This window comes from Chamaea fasciata, unplaced genomic scaffold (assembly GCF_029207755.1).
Source record: "Chamaea fasciata isolate MVZ Bird 193981 ecotype frontalis unplaced genomic scaffold, bChaFas1.0.hap1 SCAF_1008, whole genome shotgun sequence".
Classification (NCBI taxonomy): Eukaryota; Metazoa; Chordata; class Aves; order Passeriformes; family Sylviidae; genus Chamaea; species Chamaea fasciata.
The window spans coordinates 15,670-35,376 of NW_027095093.1; the positions used below are offsets into that span (position 1 = coordinate 15,670).

At 60.8% G+C, this 19,707-nt stretch overlaps 2 protein-coding genes across 2 annotated transcripts; both read left to right on the top strand.

The window, feature by feature from the left end:
• Positions 1 to 2,167: 2,167 nt before the first annotated feature.
• On the top strand, positions 2,168 to 17,786 carry LOC136306121 (zinc finger protein neuro-d4-like; the record flags this gene model as incomplete). The annotated part of the gene is made up of 8 exons (XM_066209457.1): positions 2,168 to 2,418; positions 10,014 to 10,174; positions 10,828 to 10,920; positions 11,183 to 11,319; positions 12,707 to 12,796; positions 13,828 to 13,900; positions 14,166 to 14,291; positions 17,730 to 17,786. Coding segments are annotated over exons 1-8 (769 nt in total), but the record flags the coding sequence as incomplete, so codon positions are not given.
• LOC136306123 (cell surface glycoprotein 1-like) lies at positions 6,813 to 8,747 on the top strand (the record flags this gene model as incomplete). The annotated part of the gene is made up of 1 exon (XM_066209459.1): positions 6,813 to 8,747. A coding segment is annotated over one exon (1,503 nt), but the record flags the coding sequence as incomplete, so codon positions are not given.
• Positions 17,787 to 19,707: the final 1,921 nt, after the last annotated feature.

Sequence of the window (19,707 nt, forward strand, 5' to 3'; positions counted from 1 at the left end):
TCCCCATTTTTACCGGTTTTATCCCATTTGACCCATTTTTTCCCATTTCCCCCGTTTTTCCCCCATTTCCCCGCATTTTTTCCCATTTTCCCCCCATTTTTTCCCATTTTCCCCCATTTTTCCCCGTTTTTCCCGGTTTTATCCCATTTTTTCCCATTTTCCCCCATTTTTCCCCGTTTTTCCCGGTTTTATCCCATTTTTTTCCCATTTCCCCCGTTTTTCCCCCATTTCCCCGCATTTTTTCCCATTTTTCCCCCATTTTCCCCCATTTTTTCCCCGTTTTTCCCGGTTTTATCCCATTTCTTCCCATTTCCCCCGTTTTTTTCCCCCATTTTCCCCCATTTCTTCCCGGTTTTTTCCCCATTTTTCCCGGTTTTATCCCATTTGACCCATTTTTTCCCATTTCCCCCTTTTTTCCCCCCATTTCCCCCCATTTTTTCCCATTTTCCCACATTTTTTCCCCATTTTTCCCGGTTTTATCCCATTTTTTCCCATTTCCCCCGTTTTTCCCCCATTTTTTCCCATTTTTTTCCCATGTTTTCCCTATTTTTCCCGGTTTTATCCCATTTTCCCCATTTTTCCCATTTCCCCCGTTTTTTCCCCCATTTTTTCCCCAATTTTCCCCATTTTCTCCCCATTTTCCCCCCATTTTTCCCGGTTTTATCCCATTTTTTCCATTTTCCCCGTTTTTTCCCCATTTTTCCCGGGCCGGGCGGGGCCGTTGCCCCCCCGCCCCCCCCCCAGCCCCGCCGTTGCCATGGAAACAGCGCCCCCCCCCCCTTAAAGGGGCCGCGGGGAATTTTTGGGGAATTTGGAGAATTTGGGGGATTTTGAAGGATCTGGGAGGAATTTTGGAGGGAATTTGGGGAGATTTGGGGAATTCTGGGGGATTTTGGAGAATTTGGGGGAATTTGGGGGAGATTTTGGGGGGATTTTGGGAACTTTGGGGGCAGATTTTGAGGAAATTTTGGGGAGATTTGGGGGAATTTGGGAGTTTCGGGGAGGATTTTGAGGGAATTTTGGGGAATTTGGGGATTTCCGGTGGCCTTTGAGGGGATTCGGGGGAATTCGGGGGTTTCTGGGGGGGTCTCTGAGGGGATTTGGGGGGATTTGGGGGGAACGGGGGAAATTTTGGGGATTTAGGGGCAGATTTTGAGGGGAATTTTAGGGAGATTTTGGGGAGGATTTGAGGATTTGGGGGATTTTTGGGGGGATTTTTGGGATCTCGGGGAGTTCAGGCCCTTCCGGGATCCCACCCTGGGATTTTGGGGATTTTTGGGTGGGATTTTGGGGATTTTGGGGCATCTCGGACCCTTCAGGCCATTCCGGGATCTCGCCCTGGGGATTTTGGGGGGATTTGGGGGGATTTTGGACAAATTTCGGCGGTTTTTGTGGAGATTTTGGGGATTTTTCGGGGTGATTTGGGGGAATTTTGGGGATTTTTCGGGGTGATTTTGGGGATTTTTGGGGGGAATTTTGGCGATTTTTCGGGGTGATTTTGGGGATTTTGGGGGGGAATTTTGGGGATTTTTCGGGGTGATTTGGGGGATTTTTGGGGGGAATTTGGGGGATTTTTGGGGTGATTTTCGGGATTTTGGGGGGGATTTTTGGGGATTTTTGGGGATTTTGGGGGGATTTCGGGGGATTTTTGGGGGAGATCTTGGGGGATTTTTGGGGGGATTTTGGGGGATTTTGGGGGGATTTTTGGGGAGATTTGGGGGGATTTTGGGGGGAGATCTTGGGGGATTTTTGGGGTGATTTTCGGGATTTTTGGGGGATTTTGGGGGGATTTGGGGGGAGATTTGGGGGGACTTTTCGGGGAGATCTTTGGGGATTTTTGGGGTGATTTTCGGGATTTTTGGGGGGGATTTTGGGGGATTTTGGGGGGGATTTTTGGGGAGGATTTTTGGGGTGATTTGGGGGTTCTGGGCATCTCGGCGCGTTCCGGCCGTCCCGCGATCTCTCCCTGGGGGATTTGTGACCGGATTTCGGGGGTTTTTGGGGTGATTTCGGAGCATTTTCGGGGGGGGCGATCTCGGGGCTCCCCCACCTCCCTCCCCACGCCGATGACAGGAGCGAGCCCCGCCCTTTTAGCCCCGCCCCTTCGGGACGGTGATTGACACCTCCCTCGCCCAATGGCCGCCGCGCGGGGCACGCCGGGAGTTGTAGTCCCGGCGCTCGGCCCCGTCGCCCTCCCCTCCCCTCCCCCCTGGCCGGCACCGGCGGGGCCCGGGGGGCACCGGCAGCGGGGGGGGAGGGGCGGGCGGGGGTCCCGGGGGTCCCGGCGGGTTCGGGGCGGACCCCCGGGGGTTCCGCGGCTGAGGAGGAGGAGGAGGAGGAGGAGGAGGGGGCCGAACCCCGCCGCCCCCTCCCCGAGCGGCGCAAAATGGCCACGGCTCTGCACAAACCCCTCAAATGGTGAGTGGGGGGCGAGCCCCGAACCGGCACCGCCGGCGGCACCGGGGAGGGCGGGGACGGCGCGGGCGGGGATGGAGACCCCCGGGACGGGGATGGAGACCCCCGGGACGGGCGGGGATGGAGACCCCGGGACGGGGATGGAGACCCCGGGACGGGGATGGAGACCCCCGGGACGGGCGGGGATGGAGACCCCCGGTACCGGGATGGAGACCCCGGGACGGGGATGGAGACCCCGGTACCGGGATGGAGACCCCGGGACGGGGATGGAGACCCCGGTACTGGGATGGAGACCCCGGTACAGGGATGGAGACCCCGGGACGGGGATGGAGATCCCGGTACAGGGATGGAGACCCCAGGACGGGGATGGAGACCCCGGTACAGGGATGGAGACCCCGGTACAGGGATGGAGACCCCGGGACGGGGATGGAGACCCCGGTACGGGGATGGAGACCCCGGTACGGGGATGGAGACCCCGGTACAGGGATGGAGACCCCGGGACCGGGATGGAGACCCCGGTACAGGGATGGAGACCCCGGGACGGGGATGGAGACCCCGGTACAGGGATGGAGACCCCGGTACAGGGATGGAGACCCCGGTACTGGGATGGAGACCCCGGTACGGGGATGGAGACCCCGGTACCGGGATGGAGACCCCGGGACGGGGATGGAGACCCCGGTACTGGGATGGAGACCCCGGTACGGGGATGGAGACCCCGGTACGGGGATGGAGACCCCGGGACGGGGATGGAGACCCCGGGACGGGGATGGAGACCCCGGTACGGGGATGGAGACCCCGGGACGGGGATGGAGACCCTGGTACGGGGATGGAGACCCCGGTACGGGGATGGAGACCCCGGTACAGGGATGGAGACCCCGGTACCGGGATGGAGACCCCGGGACGGGGATGGACACCCCCGGTACAGGGATGGAGACCCCGGGACGGGGATGGAGACCCCGGGACGGGGTGGAGACCCCGGTACAGGGATGGAGACCCCGGTACAGGGATGGAGACCCCGGGACGGGGATGGAGACCCCGGGACGGCAATGAGGTCTCGGTACCGGCAATGAGGTCTCGGTATCGGCAGGGATGGGCCCGGCAGGGATGGAGGTGTCGGTACTGGAGGGGAGGGACCCGCTACCAGTAATGGGGTCCCGGTACCAGCAGGGCTGGAGGTCCCGGTACTGGCAATGGGTCCCAGTACCAGTCCCAATCCCAGTCCTGATCCCCATCCCAGTCCTATCCCAGTCTTGATCCCGGTTCTGATCCCGATCCCATCCTGGTCCCGATCCTGTCCCATTCCCAACCTCATCCTGGTCCCGGTTCTGATCCCGACCCCATCCCGGTCCCACTGCTGGTCCCAGTCCCATCCTGTTCCCAATCCCTGTCCCAGTCCCGATCCCGGTTCTGATCCCGGTCCTGGTTCTGATCCCCATCCCAGTGCTGGTCCTGGTCCCAGTCCTGATCCCGGTCCTGAACCAATGCCGGTTCTGATCCCAACCCCATCCCAGTCCCAATCCCAGTCCGGATCCCAGTCCCAATGCCGGCCCCAGCCCCACCCTGGTCCTGATCCCAGTCCTGTTTCTGATCCCGATCCTGGTCCCGCCCCATCCCAGTCCTGGTCCCGGTCCCGATGCCAGTTCAGATCCTGATCCTGGTCCCGCCACGTCCTATTCCCAATCCCGGTCCCTGTCCCAGTCTCAATCCCGGTCCCAATCCCAATCCCCGTCCCAGTCCTGATCCCAATCCCGGTCCTATCCCAGTCTTGATCCCAGTTCTGATCCCGACCCCATCCCGGTCCCACTCCTGGTCCCTGTCCCAGTCCCGATCCCGGTTTTGATCCTAATCCCGGTTCTGATCCCGATTCCGGTTCTGATCCCGATCCCAGTTCCGATCCTGGTCCTGGTTCTGATCCCAGTCCCAGTGCTGGTCCTGGTCCCAATCCCGGTCCTAATCCCGGGCCCAGTCCCAGTTCCGATCCCAATTCCAGTCCCAATCCCGGCCCCGAACCCGTCCTGGTCGCAGTGCCGGTCCCAGCCCCAGCCTGGTTCTGATCCTGGTTCCAATCCCGCTTCTGATTCCGATCCTGGTCCTGCCCCATCCTATTCCCAATCCCGGTCCCGGTCCCAATGCCGGTTCTGATCCCAGTTCCAATCCCGATCATGGTTCTCATCCCGGCCCCAGGTTCCAATCCCAGTCCCAATCCTGGTTCCAATCCTGGTCCCAGTGCCCGTTCCAGTCCCCATCCCGGTTCTGATCCCGGTTCTGATCCCAGCCCTGTCCCGGTTCTGATCTCGCTCCCAGTCCCAGTCCCAATCCTGGTTCCAATCCCACTCCCAGTCCCAGTCCCAGTTTTGGTCCTAATCCCAGTCCTGCTCTCGGTCCCAGTCCTGGTCTTGGTCCAATCCCAGTTCCAATCCCAGTCCCAATCTTGGTCGCAGTCCCAATCCCGGTTCTGATCCCAACCTCATCCCAGTCCCAATCCCAGTCCGGATCCCTGTCCCAATGCCGGCCCCAGCCCCACCCTGGTCCTGATCCCAGTCCCGGTTCTGATCCCGATCCTGGTCCCGCTCCATCCTATTCCCAATCCCGGTCCCAATCCCAATCCCCGTCCCAGTCCTGATCCCAATCCCGGTCCTATCCCAGTCTTGATCCCAGTTCTGATCCCGACCCCATCCCAGTCCCACTCCTGGTCTCAGTCCCATCCTGGTTCCAATCCCTGTCCCAGTCCTGATCCCGGTTCTGATCCCGATTCCGGTTCTGATCCCGATCCCGGTTCCGATCCTGGTCCTGGTTCTGATCCCAGTCCCAGTGCTGGTCCTGGTCCCAATCCTGGTCCTAATCCTGGGCCCAGTCCCAGTTCCGATCCCAATTCCAGTCCCAATCCCGGCCCCGAACCCGTCCTGGTCGCAGTGCCAGTCCCAGCCCCAGCCTGGTTCTGATCCTGGTTCCAATCCCGCTTCTGATTCCGATCCTGGTCCTGCCCCATCCTATTCCCAATCCCGGTCCCGGTCCCAATGCCGGTTCTGATCCCAGTTCCAATCCCGATCATGGTTCTCATCCCAGCCCCAGGTTCCAATCCCAGTCCCAATCCTGGTTCCAATCCCAGTCCCAGTCCCAGTCCCAGTTTTGGTCCTAATCCCAGTCCTGCTCTCGGTCCCAGTCCTGGTCTTGGTCCAATCCCGGTTCCAATCCCAGTCCCAATCTTGGTCGCAGTCCCAATGCCGGTTCTGATCCCAACCCCATCCCAGTCCCAATCCCAGTCCGGATCCCAGTCCCAATGCCGGCCCCAGCCCCACCCTGGTCCTGATCCCAGTCCTGGTTCTGATCCCGATCCTGGTCCCGCCCCATCCCAGTCCTGGTCCCGGTCCCGATGCCAGTTCAGATCCTGATCCTGGTCCCGCCCCGTCCTATTCCCAATCCCGGTCCCAGTCCCAGTCCCAGTCCCAGTCCCAGTCCCAGTCCCAGTTTTGGTCCTAATCCCAGTCCTGCTCTCGGTCCCAGTCCTGGTCTTGGTCCAATCCGGGTTCCAATCCTAGTCCCAATCCCAGTCCCAATCTTGGTCGCAGTCCCAATCCCGGTTCTGATCCCAACCTCATCCCAGTCCCAATCCCAGTCCGGATCCCTGTCCCAATGCCGGCCCCAGCCCCACCCTGGTCCTGATCCCAGTCCCGGTTCTGATCCCGATCCTGGTCCCGCTCCATCCTATTCCCAATCCCAGTCCCAATCCCAATCCCCGTCCCAGTCCTGATCCCAATCCCGGTCCTATCCCAGTCTTGATCCCAGTTCTGATCCCGACCCCATCCCGGTCCCACTCCTGGTCCCAGTCCCATCCTGGTTCCAATCCCTGTCCCAGTCCCGATCCCGGTTCTGATGCCGATTCCGGTTCTGATCCCGATCCCGGTTCTGATCCCAGCCCCAGGCTCCAATCCCAGTCCCAATCCCGGTTCCAATCCTGATTCCAATCCCGGTCCCGGTTCTGATCCTGCTCCCAGTCCCAGTCTCAATCCTGATCCCAATCCCAGTCCTGGTCCCAATCCCGGTCCTGATCCCAATCCCGGTCCTATCCCAGTCTTGATCTCGGTTCTGATCCCGACCCCATCCCGGTCCCACTCCTGGTCCCAGTCCCATCCTGTTCCCAATCCCTGTCCCAGTCCTGATCCCGGTTCCGATCCTGGTCCTGGTTCTGATCCCAGTCCCAGTGCTGGTCCTGGTCCCAGTCCTGGTTCTGATCCCCATCCTGGTCCCAATCCCGGTCCCAATCCCAATCCCAATCCCGGTCCCAATCCCAGCTGGGTCCCTCCCCTCCGGTACCGGAACCTCCGTCCCCTCCAGTCCCAATCCCGGTTCTGATCCCGACCCTGTCCCAGTTCTGACCCCGGCACTGACCCCATCCCGGGCCCAATCCCGGTCCCAGTCCCAGGCCCAATCCCAGCCCTGGTTCTGATCCCAATCCCGGTTCTGATCCCAATCCCAGCCCTGATCCCAATCCCAGCCCTGGTTCTGATCCCAATCCTGGTTCTGATCCCAATCCCGGCCCTGGTTCTGATCCCAATCCCGGTTCTGATCCCAATCCCAGCCCTGATCCCAATCCCAGCCCTGGTTCTGATCCCAATCCCGGTTCTGATCCCAATCCCAGCCCTGATCCCGATCCCAGCCCTGGTTCTGATCCCAATCCCGGTTCTGATCCCAATCCCAGCCCTGATCCCAATCCCGGCCCTGGTTCTGATCCCAGTCCCGGTTCTGATCCCAATCCCGGCCCTGGTTCTGATCCCAATCCCGGTTCTGATCCCAATCCCAGCCCTGATCCCAATCCCAGCCCTGGTTCTGATCCCAATCCTGGTTCTGATCCCAATCCCGGCCCTGGTTCTGATCCCAATCCCGGTTCTGATCCCAATCCCAGCCCTGATCCCAATCCCAGCCCTGGTTCTGATCCCAATCCCGGTTCTGATCCCAATCCCAGCCCTGATCCCAATCCCGGCCCTGGTTCTGATCCCAGTCCCGGTTCTGATCCCAATCCCAGCCCTGGTTCTGATCCCAATCCCGGTTCTGATCCCAATCCCAGCCCTGATCCCAATCCCAGCCCTGGTTCTGATCCCAATCCCGGCCCTGGTTCTGATCCCAATCCCGGTTCTGATCCCAATCCCGGCCCTGGTTCTGATCCCAATCCCGGTTCTGATCCCAATCCCAGCCCTGGTTCTGATCCCAATCCCGGTTCTGATCCCAATCCCAGCCCTGATCCCAATCCCGGCCCTGGTTCTGATCCCAGTCCCGGTTCTGATCCCAATCCCAGCCCTGGTTCTGATCCCAATCCTGGTTCTGATCCCAATCCTGGCCCTGGTTGTGATCCCAATCCCGGTTCTGATCCCAATCCCGATTCTGATCCCAATCCCGGTTCTGATCCCAATCCCAGCCCTGGTTCTGATCCCAATCCCGGTTCTGATCCCAATCCCGGCCCTGGTTCTGATCCCAATCCCAGCCCTGATCCCAATCCCAGCCCTGATCCCAATCCCGGCCCTGATCCCAATCCCAGCCCTGATCCCAATCCCGGCCCTGGTTCTGATCCCAATCCCGGTTTTATCCCAATCCCGGTCCTGGTCCCGAACCCGTCCCGGTCCCAGTGCCGGTCCCAGCCCCACCCTGGTTCTGATCCCGGGCCCAATCCCGGTCCCAGTCCCGGTGCCGCCTGTGATCCCAGTACTGGTCCCAGTCCCAGTCCCAGTCCTGGCCTGGCCCCAGTCCCGGTCCCAGTCCCGGTTCTGATTCTGATCCTGGTCCCGCCCCATCCTATTCCCAATCCTGGTCCCAGTCCTGATCCCAGTCTCAGTCCTGGTTCTGATCCCGGTCCCGGCTTCCAGTCCCAGTCCCAATCCCGGTTCCAATCCCGGTCCCGGTTCTGATCCCGGTCCCGGTTCTGATCCCGATCCCAATGCCCGTTCCAGTTCCCATCCCGGTTCTGATCCCGGTTCTGATCCCAGCCCTGTTCCGGTTCTGATCCCGCTCCCAGTCCCAGTCTCAATCCTGGTTCCAATCCCGCTCCAGTCCCAGTCTTGGCCCCAAGCCCAGTCCTGCTCTCGGTCCAAATCCCAGTTCCAATCCTGGTCCCGGTTGTGGTCCCGGTTCCAGTTCTGGTTCCAATCCCGGTCCCAATCCGGGTCCCAATCCCAGTCCCAGTCTCCGTCCCGGTTCCGATCCCAGCCCCAATCCCGGGTCCAATCCAGGTCCCGATTCCAGGAATTTTGAGATGTCCCGGGGGGAATTTTGGGGCGTCTCAAAGGAATTTTGGGGTGTTCTGGGCTGATTTGGGGAATTTTGGGGTGTCCCGAGGGAGTTTTGGGGGGAATTTTGGGGGTCCCGAGGGGATTTTGGGGGGATTTTGGGGGGGTCCCTGGCGGATTTAGGGGATCCCCGAGGGAGTTTGGGGAGATTTTGGGGAGATTTGAGGGGTCCGGGGATTTTGGGGGTCCCTGGGGGATTTTGGGGTCAAATTTTGGGGTCTGGGGACCCCAGATTTGGGGGTTCCCCCAACACCGCCTCCTTTAGGGGGGGAATTTGGGGGTCCCTGGGGAGGTTTGGGGGGTGTTTTTGGGGGGGTCCGGGAGGATTTGGGGAGTTTTTTGGGGGTCCGGGTGGATTTTTGGGGTTTTTTTTGGGGGCGGAGGGGAGGGGGTCCGGGTGGGTTTTGGGGTTCGGGGAAGGTCTCTGATTTCGAGGCGGGGGTCTCCGGTTCCGGGGTCGGATTTTGGGGTTCAGGTGGGGTCCCCCCGCAGCCCGGGGAAAGAGTTGGACACCTCGGGGACACCCCGGGACCCTCGGGGACACCCTGGGGGGGGGTCTCTGGTCTCGGGGCGGGGGTCTCTGGTCTCGGGGCGGGGGTCTCTGGTTTTGGGGCGGGGGTCCCTGGTTCCGGGGCGGGGGTCTCCGGTTCCGGGGCCGGTCTCGGTGGTCTCGGGGCGGATTTTGGGGTTCACGTGGGGTCCCCCCGCAGCCTGGGGGAGGAGATGGACACCTCGGGGACACCCTGGGGACACCCTGGAACACCCAGGACCGGGTTGGGCGGGGGTCCCTGGTTTTGGGGCGGGGGTCCCTGGTTTTGGGGCGGGGGTCCCTGGTCTCGGGGCGGGGGTCCCCGGTTTCGGGGCGGGGGTCTCCGGTTCCGGGGCCGGTCTCGGTGGTCTCGGGGCGGATTTTGGGGTTCAGGGGGGGTCCCCCCGCAGCCTGGGGGAGGAGATGGACACCTCGGGGACACCCCGGGGACACCCTGGGCGGGGGTCTCTGGTTTTGGGGCGGGGGTCCCTGGTTTTGGGGCGGGGGTCCCTGGTCTCGGGACGGGGGTCCCTGGTTTTGGGGCGGGGGTCTCCGGTTCCGGGGCCGGTCTCGGTGGTCTCGGGGCGGATTTTGGGGTTCAGGTCCCCCCGCAGCCTGGGGGAGGAGTTGGACACCTCGGGGACACCCTGGGCGGGGGTCTCTGGTTTCGGGGCGGGGGTCCCTGGTCTCGGGGCGGGGGTCTCTGGTTTTGGGGCGGGGGTCCCCGGTTCCGGGGCCGGTCTCGGTGGTCTCGGGGCGGATTTTGGGGTTCAGGTGGGGTCCCCCCGCAGCCTGGGGGAGGAGTTCTACCGCGAGGCGCTGGAGCACTGCCGCAGCTACAACGCGCGGCTGTGCGCCGAGCGCAGCCTCCGCCTGCCCTTCCTGGACGCGCAGACCGGCGTGGCCCAGAGCAACTCCTACATCTGGATGGAGCGGGCGCACCGCCGGCCCGGTGAGAGCCCCGGCGCCGGCCCCGGGACCCCCGGGACCCCCGGGAGTGGGGAGGGACCCCCGGGATTGGGGAGAGACCCCCGGGATTGGGGAGAGACCCCCGGGATGGGGGCGGCAGGGACGGTCACAGGTGGGAGAAACCCCCCAAATCCCCCCAGGACCCCCAGAGACCCCCCAGGACCACCAGGTCCCACCCCCAGTCAGGGTCAGGGTCACTCTGGGGTCAGGGTCTGTTTGGGGTCAGGGTCTGTTTGGGGTCAGGGTCACTCTGGGGGTTCAGTGGTCACTCAGCGGTCACTCAGCGGTCACTCAGCGGTCACTCAGCGGTCACTCCCCGTCCCCAGGCCTGTCCCCGGGTCAGATCTACTCGTACCCCGTGGGGTCACTCTGGGTCAGGGTCACTCTGGGGGTTCAGTGGTCACTCTGGGAGTGCAGTGGTCACTCAGCGGTCACTCAGCGGTCACTCAGCGGTCACTCAGTGGTCACTCCCCACCCCCAGGCCTGTCCCCGGGTCAGATCTACTCGTACCCCGTGGGGTCACTCTGGGTCAGGGTCACTCTGGGGGTTCAGTGGTCACTCTGGGGGTTCAGCGGTCACTCAGCAGTTACTCAGCGGTCACTCAGCGGTCACTCAGCGGTCACTCCCCGTCCCCAGGCCTGTCCCCGGGTCAGATCTACTCGTACCCCGCCCGCTGCTGGCGCAAGAAGCGGCGCCTGAACATCCTGGAGGCCCCGAGACTGCGGCCGTGTGAGTGACCAGGCGCCGGACAGTGGCCGGAGGGTGGCCAGAGGGTGGACAGTGGGTGGACAGAGGGTGGACAGAGGAGTGGACAGAGGAGTGGACAGAGGGTGGACAGAGGGTGGACAGAGGGTGGCCGGAGCAGTGTCCGGCGCAGTGTCCAGAGCCCCACTGACTCCTTACTGACCCCGCTGACCCCTCCGTGACCCTGCTGACCGTCACTGACCCCTCTGACCCTTCACTGACCCCGTGTGACCCCGTGTGACCCCAGACTGCGAGGCCCCCCAGCGGAAGGAGGGGGCGGTGCCCGAGGGGCCGGTGCTGGAGGCGCTGCTCTGCGCGGAGACCCCCGACAGGAAGGGGCCGGGAGGGGACGCCAAGGACGAGGAGGGGCCCGTGGACGGGACGGTCAGTGCCGGACGGACACGCGGACACGCGTGTGCCCGTCCGTGTGTCCGCGTGTCCGTCTGTGCGTCCCTGTGCCCGCGTGTCCGCGTGTCCGTCTGTGCGTCCCTGTGTCCGCGTGTCCGCCTGTCCGTCCGTGTGTCCGTCGTTCTGTGTGCCCCTGTGTGTCCATGTGTCTGTCCGTATGCCCGTGTGTCCGTGTGTCCATCTGTCCGTGTGTCCGTGTGTCCATCTGTCCATGTGTCCATCTGTCCGTGTGTCCATGTGTCCATCTGTCCATCTGTCTGTCCATGTGTCCATGTGTCCGTGTGTCCATCTATCCATCTGTCTGTCCATCTGTCCATGTGTTCATCAGTCCGTCCGTCCGTGTGTCCGAATGTCCATCCTGCTGTCCGTCCCTCTGTCCATCCCGCTGTCCATCTCTCTGTGTGTCCATTTCTCCACGTGTCCGAGTGTCCCTCTGTCCGTTTGTCTGTCTGCGCGTCCAGGCGTCCACTTGTGTGTCCAGCTGTCCATCTGTCTGACTGTCCACCCATCCATCCATTGTCCATCCACTGTCCATCCATTGTCCATCTGTCCATCCATTGTCCATCTGTCCATCCATCTGTCCATCCATCCATTGTCCATCCACTGTCCATCCATTGTCCATCCATTGTCCATCCACTGTCCATCCACTGTCCATCCATTGTCCATCTGTCCATCCACTCTCCATCTGTCCATCCATCTGTCCATCCATCCATTGTCCATCCACTGTCCATCCATTGTCCATCTGTCCATCCATCCGTCCATTGTCCATCCACTGTCCATCCATTGTCCATCTGTCCATCCATTGTCCATCTGTCCATCCATCTGTCCATCCATCCATTGTCCATCCATTGTCCATCCATTGTCCATCCACTGTCCATCCACTGTCCATCCACTGTCCATCCATTGTCCATCCATTGTCCATCCATTGTCCATCTGTCCATCCATTGTCCATCCATTGTCCACCAACTTTCCATCCATCAATGGTCCATCCATTGTCCATCCACTGTCCATCCACTGTCCATCCATTGTCCATCCATTGTCCATCCATTGTCCATCCATCCATTGTCCATCTGTCCATCCATTGTCCATCCATTGTCCACCAACTTTCCATCCATCAATGGTCCATCCATTGTCCATCCACTGTCCATCCATTGTCCATCCATCCATTGTCCATCCACTGTCCATCCACTGTCCATCCATTGTCCATCCATTGTCCATCTGTCCATCCATCCGTCCATTGTCCATCCACTGTCCATCTGTCCATCCATTGTCCGTCTGTCCACCCACTGTCCATCTGTCCCTCTGTCCCCCTGTCCGGCCCCCGGGTGGGATTTTTTCCCGAAATCGCCCTTTTTCCCCCCAGAAGCCGCCGCCCCCCGACTTCCCGCACGACCCCGACGGCGACGAGCTGGACGACGACCCCCCCCGGCGCAAGAACAAGGCCAAGGGCAAGGTGAGACAGCCGGACAGCCGGACACCGGGATGGACAGACGGACACAGGGACTGTGGGGCAGGTGGGGAGAGGGACAGACGGGCACAGGGACGGACGGACAGATGGACAGGTGGACACTGGACGGATGGACACTGGATGGATGGAAAATGGACGATGGATGGACAATGGACAGATGGACAGATGGACACTGGACGGATGGACACTGGATGGATGGAAAATGGACGATGGATGGACAATGGACAGATGGACAGATGGACACTGGATGGATGGACACTGGATGGATGGAAAATGGACGATGGATGGACAATGGACAGATGGACAGATGGACACTGGACGGATGGACACTGGATGGATGGAAAATGGACGGATGGATGGACAATGGACGGACAGAGGGACAGATGGACAGAGGGGTGGACAGACGGACAGTGGGGAAGATGGGGAGAGGGACAGACGGACAGACGGACAGCAGGACATGAGGCCAGCCAGCCACGTGTCCCATCTGACCGCCGTCCATCCGTCTGTCCGTGTGTCCATCTGTCCGTGTGTTCATCCGCCAATGTGCCCGGGTGTCCCTGTGGCTGTCTGTCCATCTGTCCGTCTGTCTGTCGGTCTGTCCATCCGTGTGTCCGTCCGTCCGTCCATCCGTGTGTTTGGTGTCCGTCTGTCCGTCCATCTGTCCGTGTGTCCGTGTGTCCATCCGTGTGTCCGGTGTCCGTCTACGTGTCCTTGTGTCTGTCTGTCCATCCATGTGTCCTCGTGTCCACATGTCTGTGTCTGTCTGTCCATCCGGTGTCCGTGTGTCCGGTGTCCGGTGTCCGTGTGTCCATCTGGTGTCCGTGTGTCCATCCGGTGTCTGGTGTCCGGTGTCCGTGTGTCCGGTGTCCATGTGTCCATCCGGTGTCCGTGTGTCCGGTGTCCGTGTGTCCATCCGGTGTCCGGTGTCCGGTGTCCGTGTGTCCATCCGGTGTCCGGTGTCCGTGTGTCCGGTGTCCGTGTGTCCATCCGGTGTCCGGTGTCCGTGTGTCCGGCAGGCGTACGGGCTGGTGATGAAGAGGAGGGTGGACGCGGTGCTGGAGGAGCGGGACAAGCCCTACGTGTGCGACAGTGAGTGACCCCTGAGTGACCCCTGAATGACCCCTGGGTGACCCCTGGGTGACCCCTGACCCCTGGGTGACCCCTGGGTGACCCCTGAGTGACCCCTGACCCCTGGGTGACCCCTGGGTGACCTCTGACCCCCCCAGTCTGCGGTAAATGCTACAAGAACCGCCCTGGTCTGAGCTATCACTGCACCCACACCCCTGACCCCCGAGTGACCCCTGACCCCGGGTGACCCCGGACGACCCCTGACCTCTGACCCCTGACCCCGCAGTCTGCGGGAAGCGCTACAAGAACCGCCCCGGGCTGAGCTATCACTACACCCACACCCACCTGGCCGAGGAGGAGGGCGAGGAGCCGGGGGGCGGCGCGGGGCCCCCCCGCAGGAACCACCACAAGCGTGAGCGGGGCTGGGGGGCCCTGTCCACTCTGGGGGGGCTCTGTCCAGTTTGGGGGGGGCTCTGTCCAGTCTGGGGGGGCTCTGTCCAGTTTGGGGGGGCTCTGTCCAGTTTGGGGGGGGCTCTGTCCAGTTTGGGGGGCTCTGTCCCAGTTTGGGGGGGCTCTGTCCAGTCTGGGGGGGCTCTGTCCCAGTTTGGGGGGGGGCCCTGTCCAGTTTGGGGGGGCTCTGTCCAGTTTGGGGGGGCTCTGTCCAGTCTGGGGGGCTCTGTCCAGTTTGGGGGGGGCTCTGTCCAGTCTGGGGGGCTCTGTCCAGTTTGGGGGGGGGTCTGTCCAGTCTGGGGGGGGCTCTGTCCCAGTTTGGGGGGGGCTCTGTCCAGTTTGGGGGGGGCTCTGTCCAGTTTGGGGGGCTCTGTCCCAGTTTGGGGGGGGCTCTGTCCAGTTTGGGGGGGCTCTGTCCCAGTTTGGAGGGGCTCTGTCCAGTTTGGGGGGGGCTCTGTCCAGTTTGGGGGGGGCTCTGTCCAGTCTGGGGGGGGCTCTGTCCAGTCTGGGGGGGGCTCTGTCCAGTTTGGGGGGGCTCTGTCCAGTCTGGGGGGCTCTGTCCAGTTTGGGGGGGCTCTGTCCAGTTTGGGGGGGGGCTCTGTCCAGTTTGGGGGGGGCTCTGTCCAGTTTGGGGGGGGGCTCTGTCCAGTTTGGGGGGGGCTCTGTCCCAGTTTGGGGGGGGCTCTGTCCAGTTTGGGGGGGGCTCTGTCCCAGTTTGGGGGGGGCTCTGTCCCAGTTTGGGGGGCTCTGTCCCAGTTTGGGGGGGCTCTGTCCCAGTTTGGGGGGGCTCTGTCCCAGTTTGGGGGGCTCTGTCCAGTTTGGGGGGGGGCTCTGTCCAGTTTGGGGGGGCTCTGTCCCAGTTTGGGGGGGGGCTCTGTCCAGTTTGGGGGGGCTCTGTCCCAGTTTGGAGGGGCTCTGTCCAGTTTGGGGGGGGGCTCTGTCCAGTTTGGGGGGGCTCTGTCCAGTCTGGGGGGGGCTCTGTCCAGTCTGGGGGGGGCTCTGTCCAGTTTGGGGGGGGCTCTGTCCAGTTTGGGGGGGCTCTGTCCCAGTTTGGGGGGGGGCTCTGTCCAGTCTGGGGGGGGCTCTGTCCAGTCTGGGGGGGGCTCTGTCCAGTCTGGGGGGGCTCTGTCCAGTTTGGGGGGGGCTCTGTCCAGTTTGGGGGGCTCTGTCCCAGTTTGGGGGGGGCTCTGTCCAGTCTGGGGGGCTCTGTCCCAGTTTGGGGGGCTCTGTCCAGTTTGGGGGGGCTCTGTCCCAGTTTGGAGGGGCTCTGTCCAGTTTGGGGGGGGCTCTGTCCAGTTTGGGGGGGGCTCTGTCCAGTTTGGGGGGGGCTCTGTCCAGTTTGGGGGGGGCTCTGTCCCAGTTTGGGGGGGCTCTGTCCAGTTTGGGGGGGCTCTGTCCAGTTTGGGGGGGCTCTGTCCAGTTTGGGGGGGGCTCTGTCCAGTTTGGGGGGCTCTGTCCAGTTTGGGGGGGGCTCTGTCCAGTCTGGGGGGGGCTCTGTCCAGTTTGGGGGGGGCTCTGTCCAGTTTGGGGGGGGCTCTGTCCCAGTTTGGGGGGGCTCTGTCCAGTTTGGGGGGGGCTCTGTCCAGTCTGGGGGGGGCTCTGTCCAGTTTGGGGGGGGCTCTGTCCAGTCTGGGGGGGGCTCTGTCCAGTTTGGGGGGGGCTCTGTCCAGTTTGGGGGGGGCTCTGTCCAGTTTGGGGGGGCTCTGTCCAGTTTGGGGGGGGCTCTGTCCAGTTTGGGGGGGCTCTGTCCAGTTTGGGGGGGCTCTGTCCCAGTCTGGGGGGGGCTCTGTCCAGTTTGGGGGGGGCTCTGTCCCAGTTTGGGGGGCTCTGTCCAGTTTGGGGGGGGCTCTGTCCAGTTTCGGGGGGGCTCTGTCCCAGTTTGGGGGGGGCTCTGTCCCAGTTTCGGGGGGGCTCTGTCCCAGTTTCGGGGGGGCTCTGTCCAGTCTGGGGGGGCTCTGTCCCAGTTTGGGGGGGCTCTGTCCCAGTTTGGGGGGCTCTGTCCAGTTTGGGGGGGGCTCTGTCCCCAGTTTCGGGGGGGCTCTGTCCAGTTTGGGGGGCTCTGTCCCAGTTTGGGGGGGGCTCTGTCCAGTCTGGGGGGGGCTCTGTCCCAGTTTGGGGGGCTCTGTCCAGTTTGGGGGGGCTCTGTCCAGTTTGGGGGGGCTCTGTCCCAGTTTGGGGGGGCTCTGTCCCAGTTTGGGGGGGGCTCTGTCCCAGTTTGGGGGGGCTCTGTCCCAGTTTGGGGGGGGCTCTGTCCCAGTTTGGGGGGCTCTGTCCAGTTTGGGGGGCTCTGTCCAGTTTGGGGGGGGCTCTGTCCAGTTTGGGGGGCTCTGTCCAGTTTGGGGGGGCTCTGTCCAGTTTGGGGGGGCTCTGTCCAGTTTGGGGGGGGCTCTGTCCCAGTTTGGGGGGCTCTGTCCCAGTTTGGGGAGGGCTCTGTCCCAGTTTGGGGGGGGCTCTGTCCAGTTTGGGGGGGCTCTGTCCCAGTTTGGGGGGGGCTCTGTCCCCAGTTTGGGGGCTCTGTCCAGTTTGGGGGGGGCTCTGTCCAGTTTGGGGGGGCTCTGTCCAGTTTGGGGGGCTCTGTCCAGTTTGGGGGGGGCTCTGTCCCAGTTTGGGGGGGGCTCTGTCCAGTCTGGGGGGGGCTCTGTCCAGTCTGGGGGGGGCTCTGTCCAGTTTGGGGGCTCTGTCCAGTCTGGGGGGGGCTCTGTCCAGTCTGGGGGGGGCTCTGTCCAGTTTGGGGGGGGCTCTGTCCAGTTTGGGGGGGGCTCTGTCCAGTTTGGGGGGCTCTGTCCAGTTTGGGGGGGCTCTGTCCAGTCTGGGGGGGGCTCTGTCCAGTTTGGGGGGCTCTGTCCAGTTTGGGGGGGGCTCTGTCCCAGTTTGGGGGGGCTCTGTCCAGTTTGGGGGGGCTCTGTCCCAGTTTGGGGGGGCTCTGTCCAGTTTGGGGGGGGCTCTGTCCAGTCTGGGGGGGGCTCTGTCCCAGTTTGGGGGGGGGCTCTGTCCAGTTTGGGGGGGGCTCTGTCCAGTTTGGGGGGCTCTGTCCAGTTTGGGGGGGCTCTGTCCAGTCTGGGGGGGCTCTGTCCCAGTTTGGGGGGGGGCTCTGTCCAGTTTGGGGGGGGGGCTCTGTCCCAGTTTGGGGGGGCTCTGTCCCAGTTTGGGGGGGCTCTGTCCAGTTTGGGGGGGGGCTCTGTCCCAGTTTGGGGGGGCTCTGTCCCAGTTTGGGGGGCTCTGTCCAGTTTGGGGGGGGTCTGTCCCAGTTTGGGGGATTTTTTGGGAATTTTTGGGGGGATTTTTGAGGGGATTTTTGGGTGATTTGGGGGGATTTTTTGGGGGGATTTTTGGGGATTTTTGGAGGGTCTTCACCCCCTTTTTCTGCCTTTTTCTCCCCCCCCCTCCCCGCCCGCCCCAGAGTTTTACAAAGAGTTAAACTGGGTCCCCGAAAACCAGCGCAGGAACACAGGTACCCGCAAAACACCCCGAAATCACCCCGAAATCACCCCAAAACACCCCAAAACACCCCAAAAACACCCCGAAATCCCCCCAAAACACCCCAAAACACCCCAAAACACCCCCAAAACATCCCAAAACACCCCAAAACACCCCAAAACACCCCAAAACATCCCAAAACACCCCAAAACACCCCAAAACACCCCAAAACACCCCCCAAAAGATCCCAAAATCCCCCAAAACACCCCGAAATCCCCCAAAACACCCCAAAATCCCTCCCAAAATCCCCCCAAAACACCCCAAAACAACCTGAAATCACCCCAAAACACCCCAAATCAGCCCAAAACACCCCCAAACACCCTGAAATCCCCCCAAAACACCCCAAAACACCCCAAATCCCCCCAAAATCCCCCAAACACCCCAAAATCCCTCCAAAATCCCCCCAAAACACCCCAAAACAACCCGAAATCACCCCAAAACACCCCAAAATCAGACCAAAACACGCCAAAACACCTCAAAACACCCCAAAACATCCCAAAACACCCCAAATCCCCCCAAAACACCCCAAAACACCTCAAAACACCCCAAAACATCCCAAAACACCCCGAAACATCCCAAAACACCCCAAAACACCCCAAATTCCCCCCAAACACCCCAAAATCATCTCTAAATACCCCAAAATCCCCCCAAAATATCCCAAAACACCCCAAAACATCCCAAAATATCCCAAAACACCCCAAAATCAGACCAAATCCCCCCAAAACACCCCAAAACACCCCAAAACATCCCAGATCCTCCCAAAACACCCCAAAATCCCCCAAAACAGCCAAAATCGGCCCCAAACACCCCAAAACATCCCAAAACACCCCAAAACACCCCAAATCACCCCAAAATATCCCAAAACACCCCGAAACACCCCAAATCCCCCCAAAACACCCCAAAACACCCCAAAATCGGCCCAAAACACCCCAAATTCCCCCAAACACCCCAAACCACCCCAAATCACCCCAAAATATCCCAAAACACCCCGAAATCCCCCCAAATCCGCCCAAATTTCCCCAAATCCCCCCAAATCAAGCCCTGGGCTCCCCCGAACCCCAAAATTCGGGGGGGGGGGATTTTTTGGGGTCCCCAAGGGGAGGTTTTGGGGGTTTTTGGGGGTTTTTTGGTGAATTTTTTGGGGGGATTTTGTAAAATTTTTTAATTTTTTTTTGGGGCGGTTTGGGGATTTTTTGGGGTTTTCATTTTTGGGAGTTTTGGGGGTTTTTTTGTTTTGTTTTTTTTTGTGGGGTTTTGTGGCCGTTTTTGGGGTTTTTTTTTTTTAGTTTTTTTTCTGGGACTTTTTTGGGGGCAATTTGGAGATTTTTGGGGTGTTTTCTTTTGGGTTTTTTTTTTGTTGGTTTGGGGGGTTTTTTGTGTGATTTGAGGTAATTTTGGGGTTTTTTAAAAGTTTTTTTTGTGCGACTTTTGGGGGGGTGGTTTGGAGATTTTTTTGCATTTTCTTTTGGGGTTTTTTTTTGTTTTGTTTTTGGGTTTTTTTGGTGGGTTTTTTTAGCCATTTTTGGGGCTTTTATTGAGTTTTTTTGGGGCGGTTTGGGGATTTTTGGGGGTTTTCATTTTTGGGTGTTTTGGGGTTTTTTTTTGTTTGGTTTTGGTTTTGGGGTTTGGTTTTTTTGTGGGTTTTTGTGGCCATTTTTGGGGCTTTTATTTAGTTTTTTGGGGCGGTTTGGGGATTTTTTGGGGTTTTCATTTTTGGGTTTTTTGGGGGTTTTTTGTTTGGTTTTGGGTTTGTTTGTTGGTTTTTTTGTGGGTTTTTGTGGCCGTTTTTGTGACTTTTATTTAGTTTTTTTGGGGCGGTTTGGGATTTTTTGGGGTTTTCTCTTTTTGGGTTTTTTGGGGGTTTTTTGTTTGGTTTTGGGTTTGTTTGTTGGTTTTTTTTG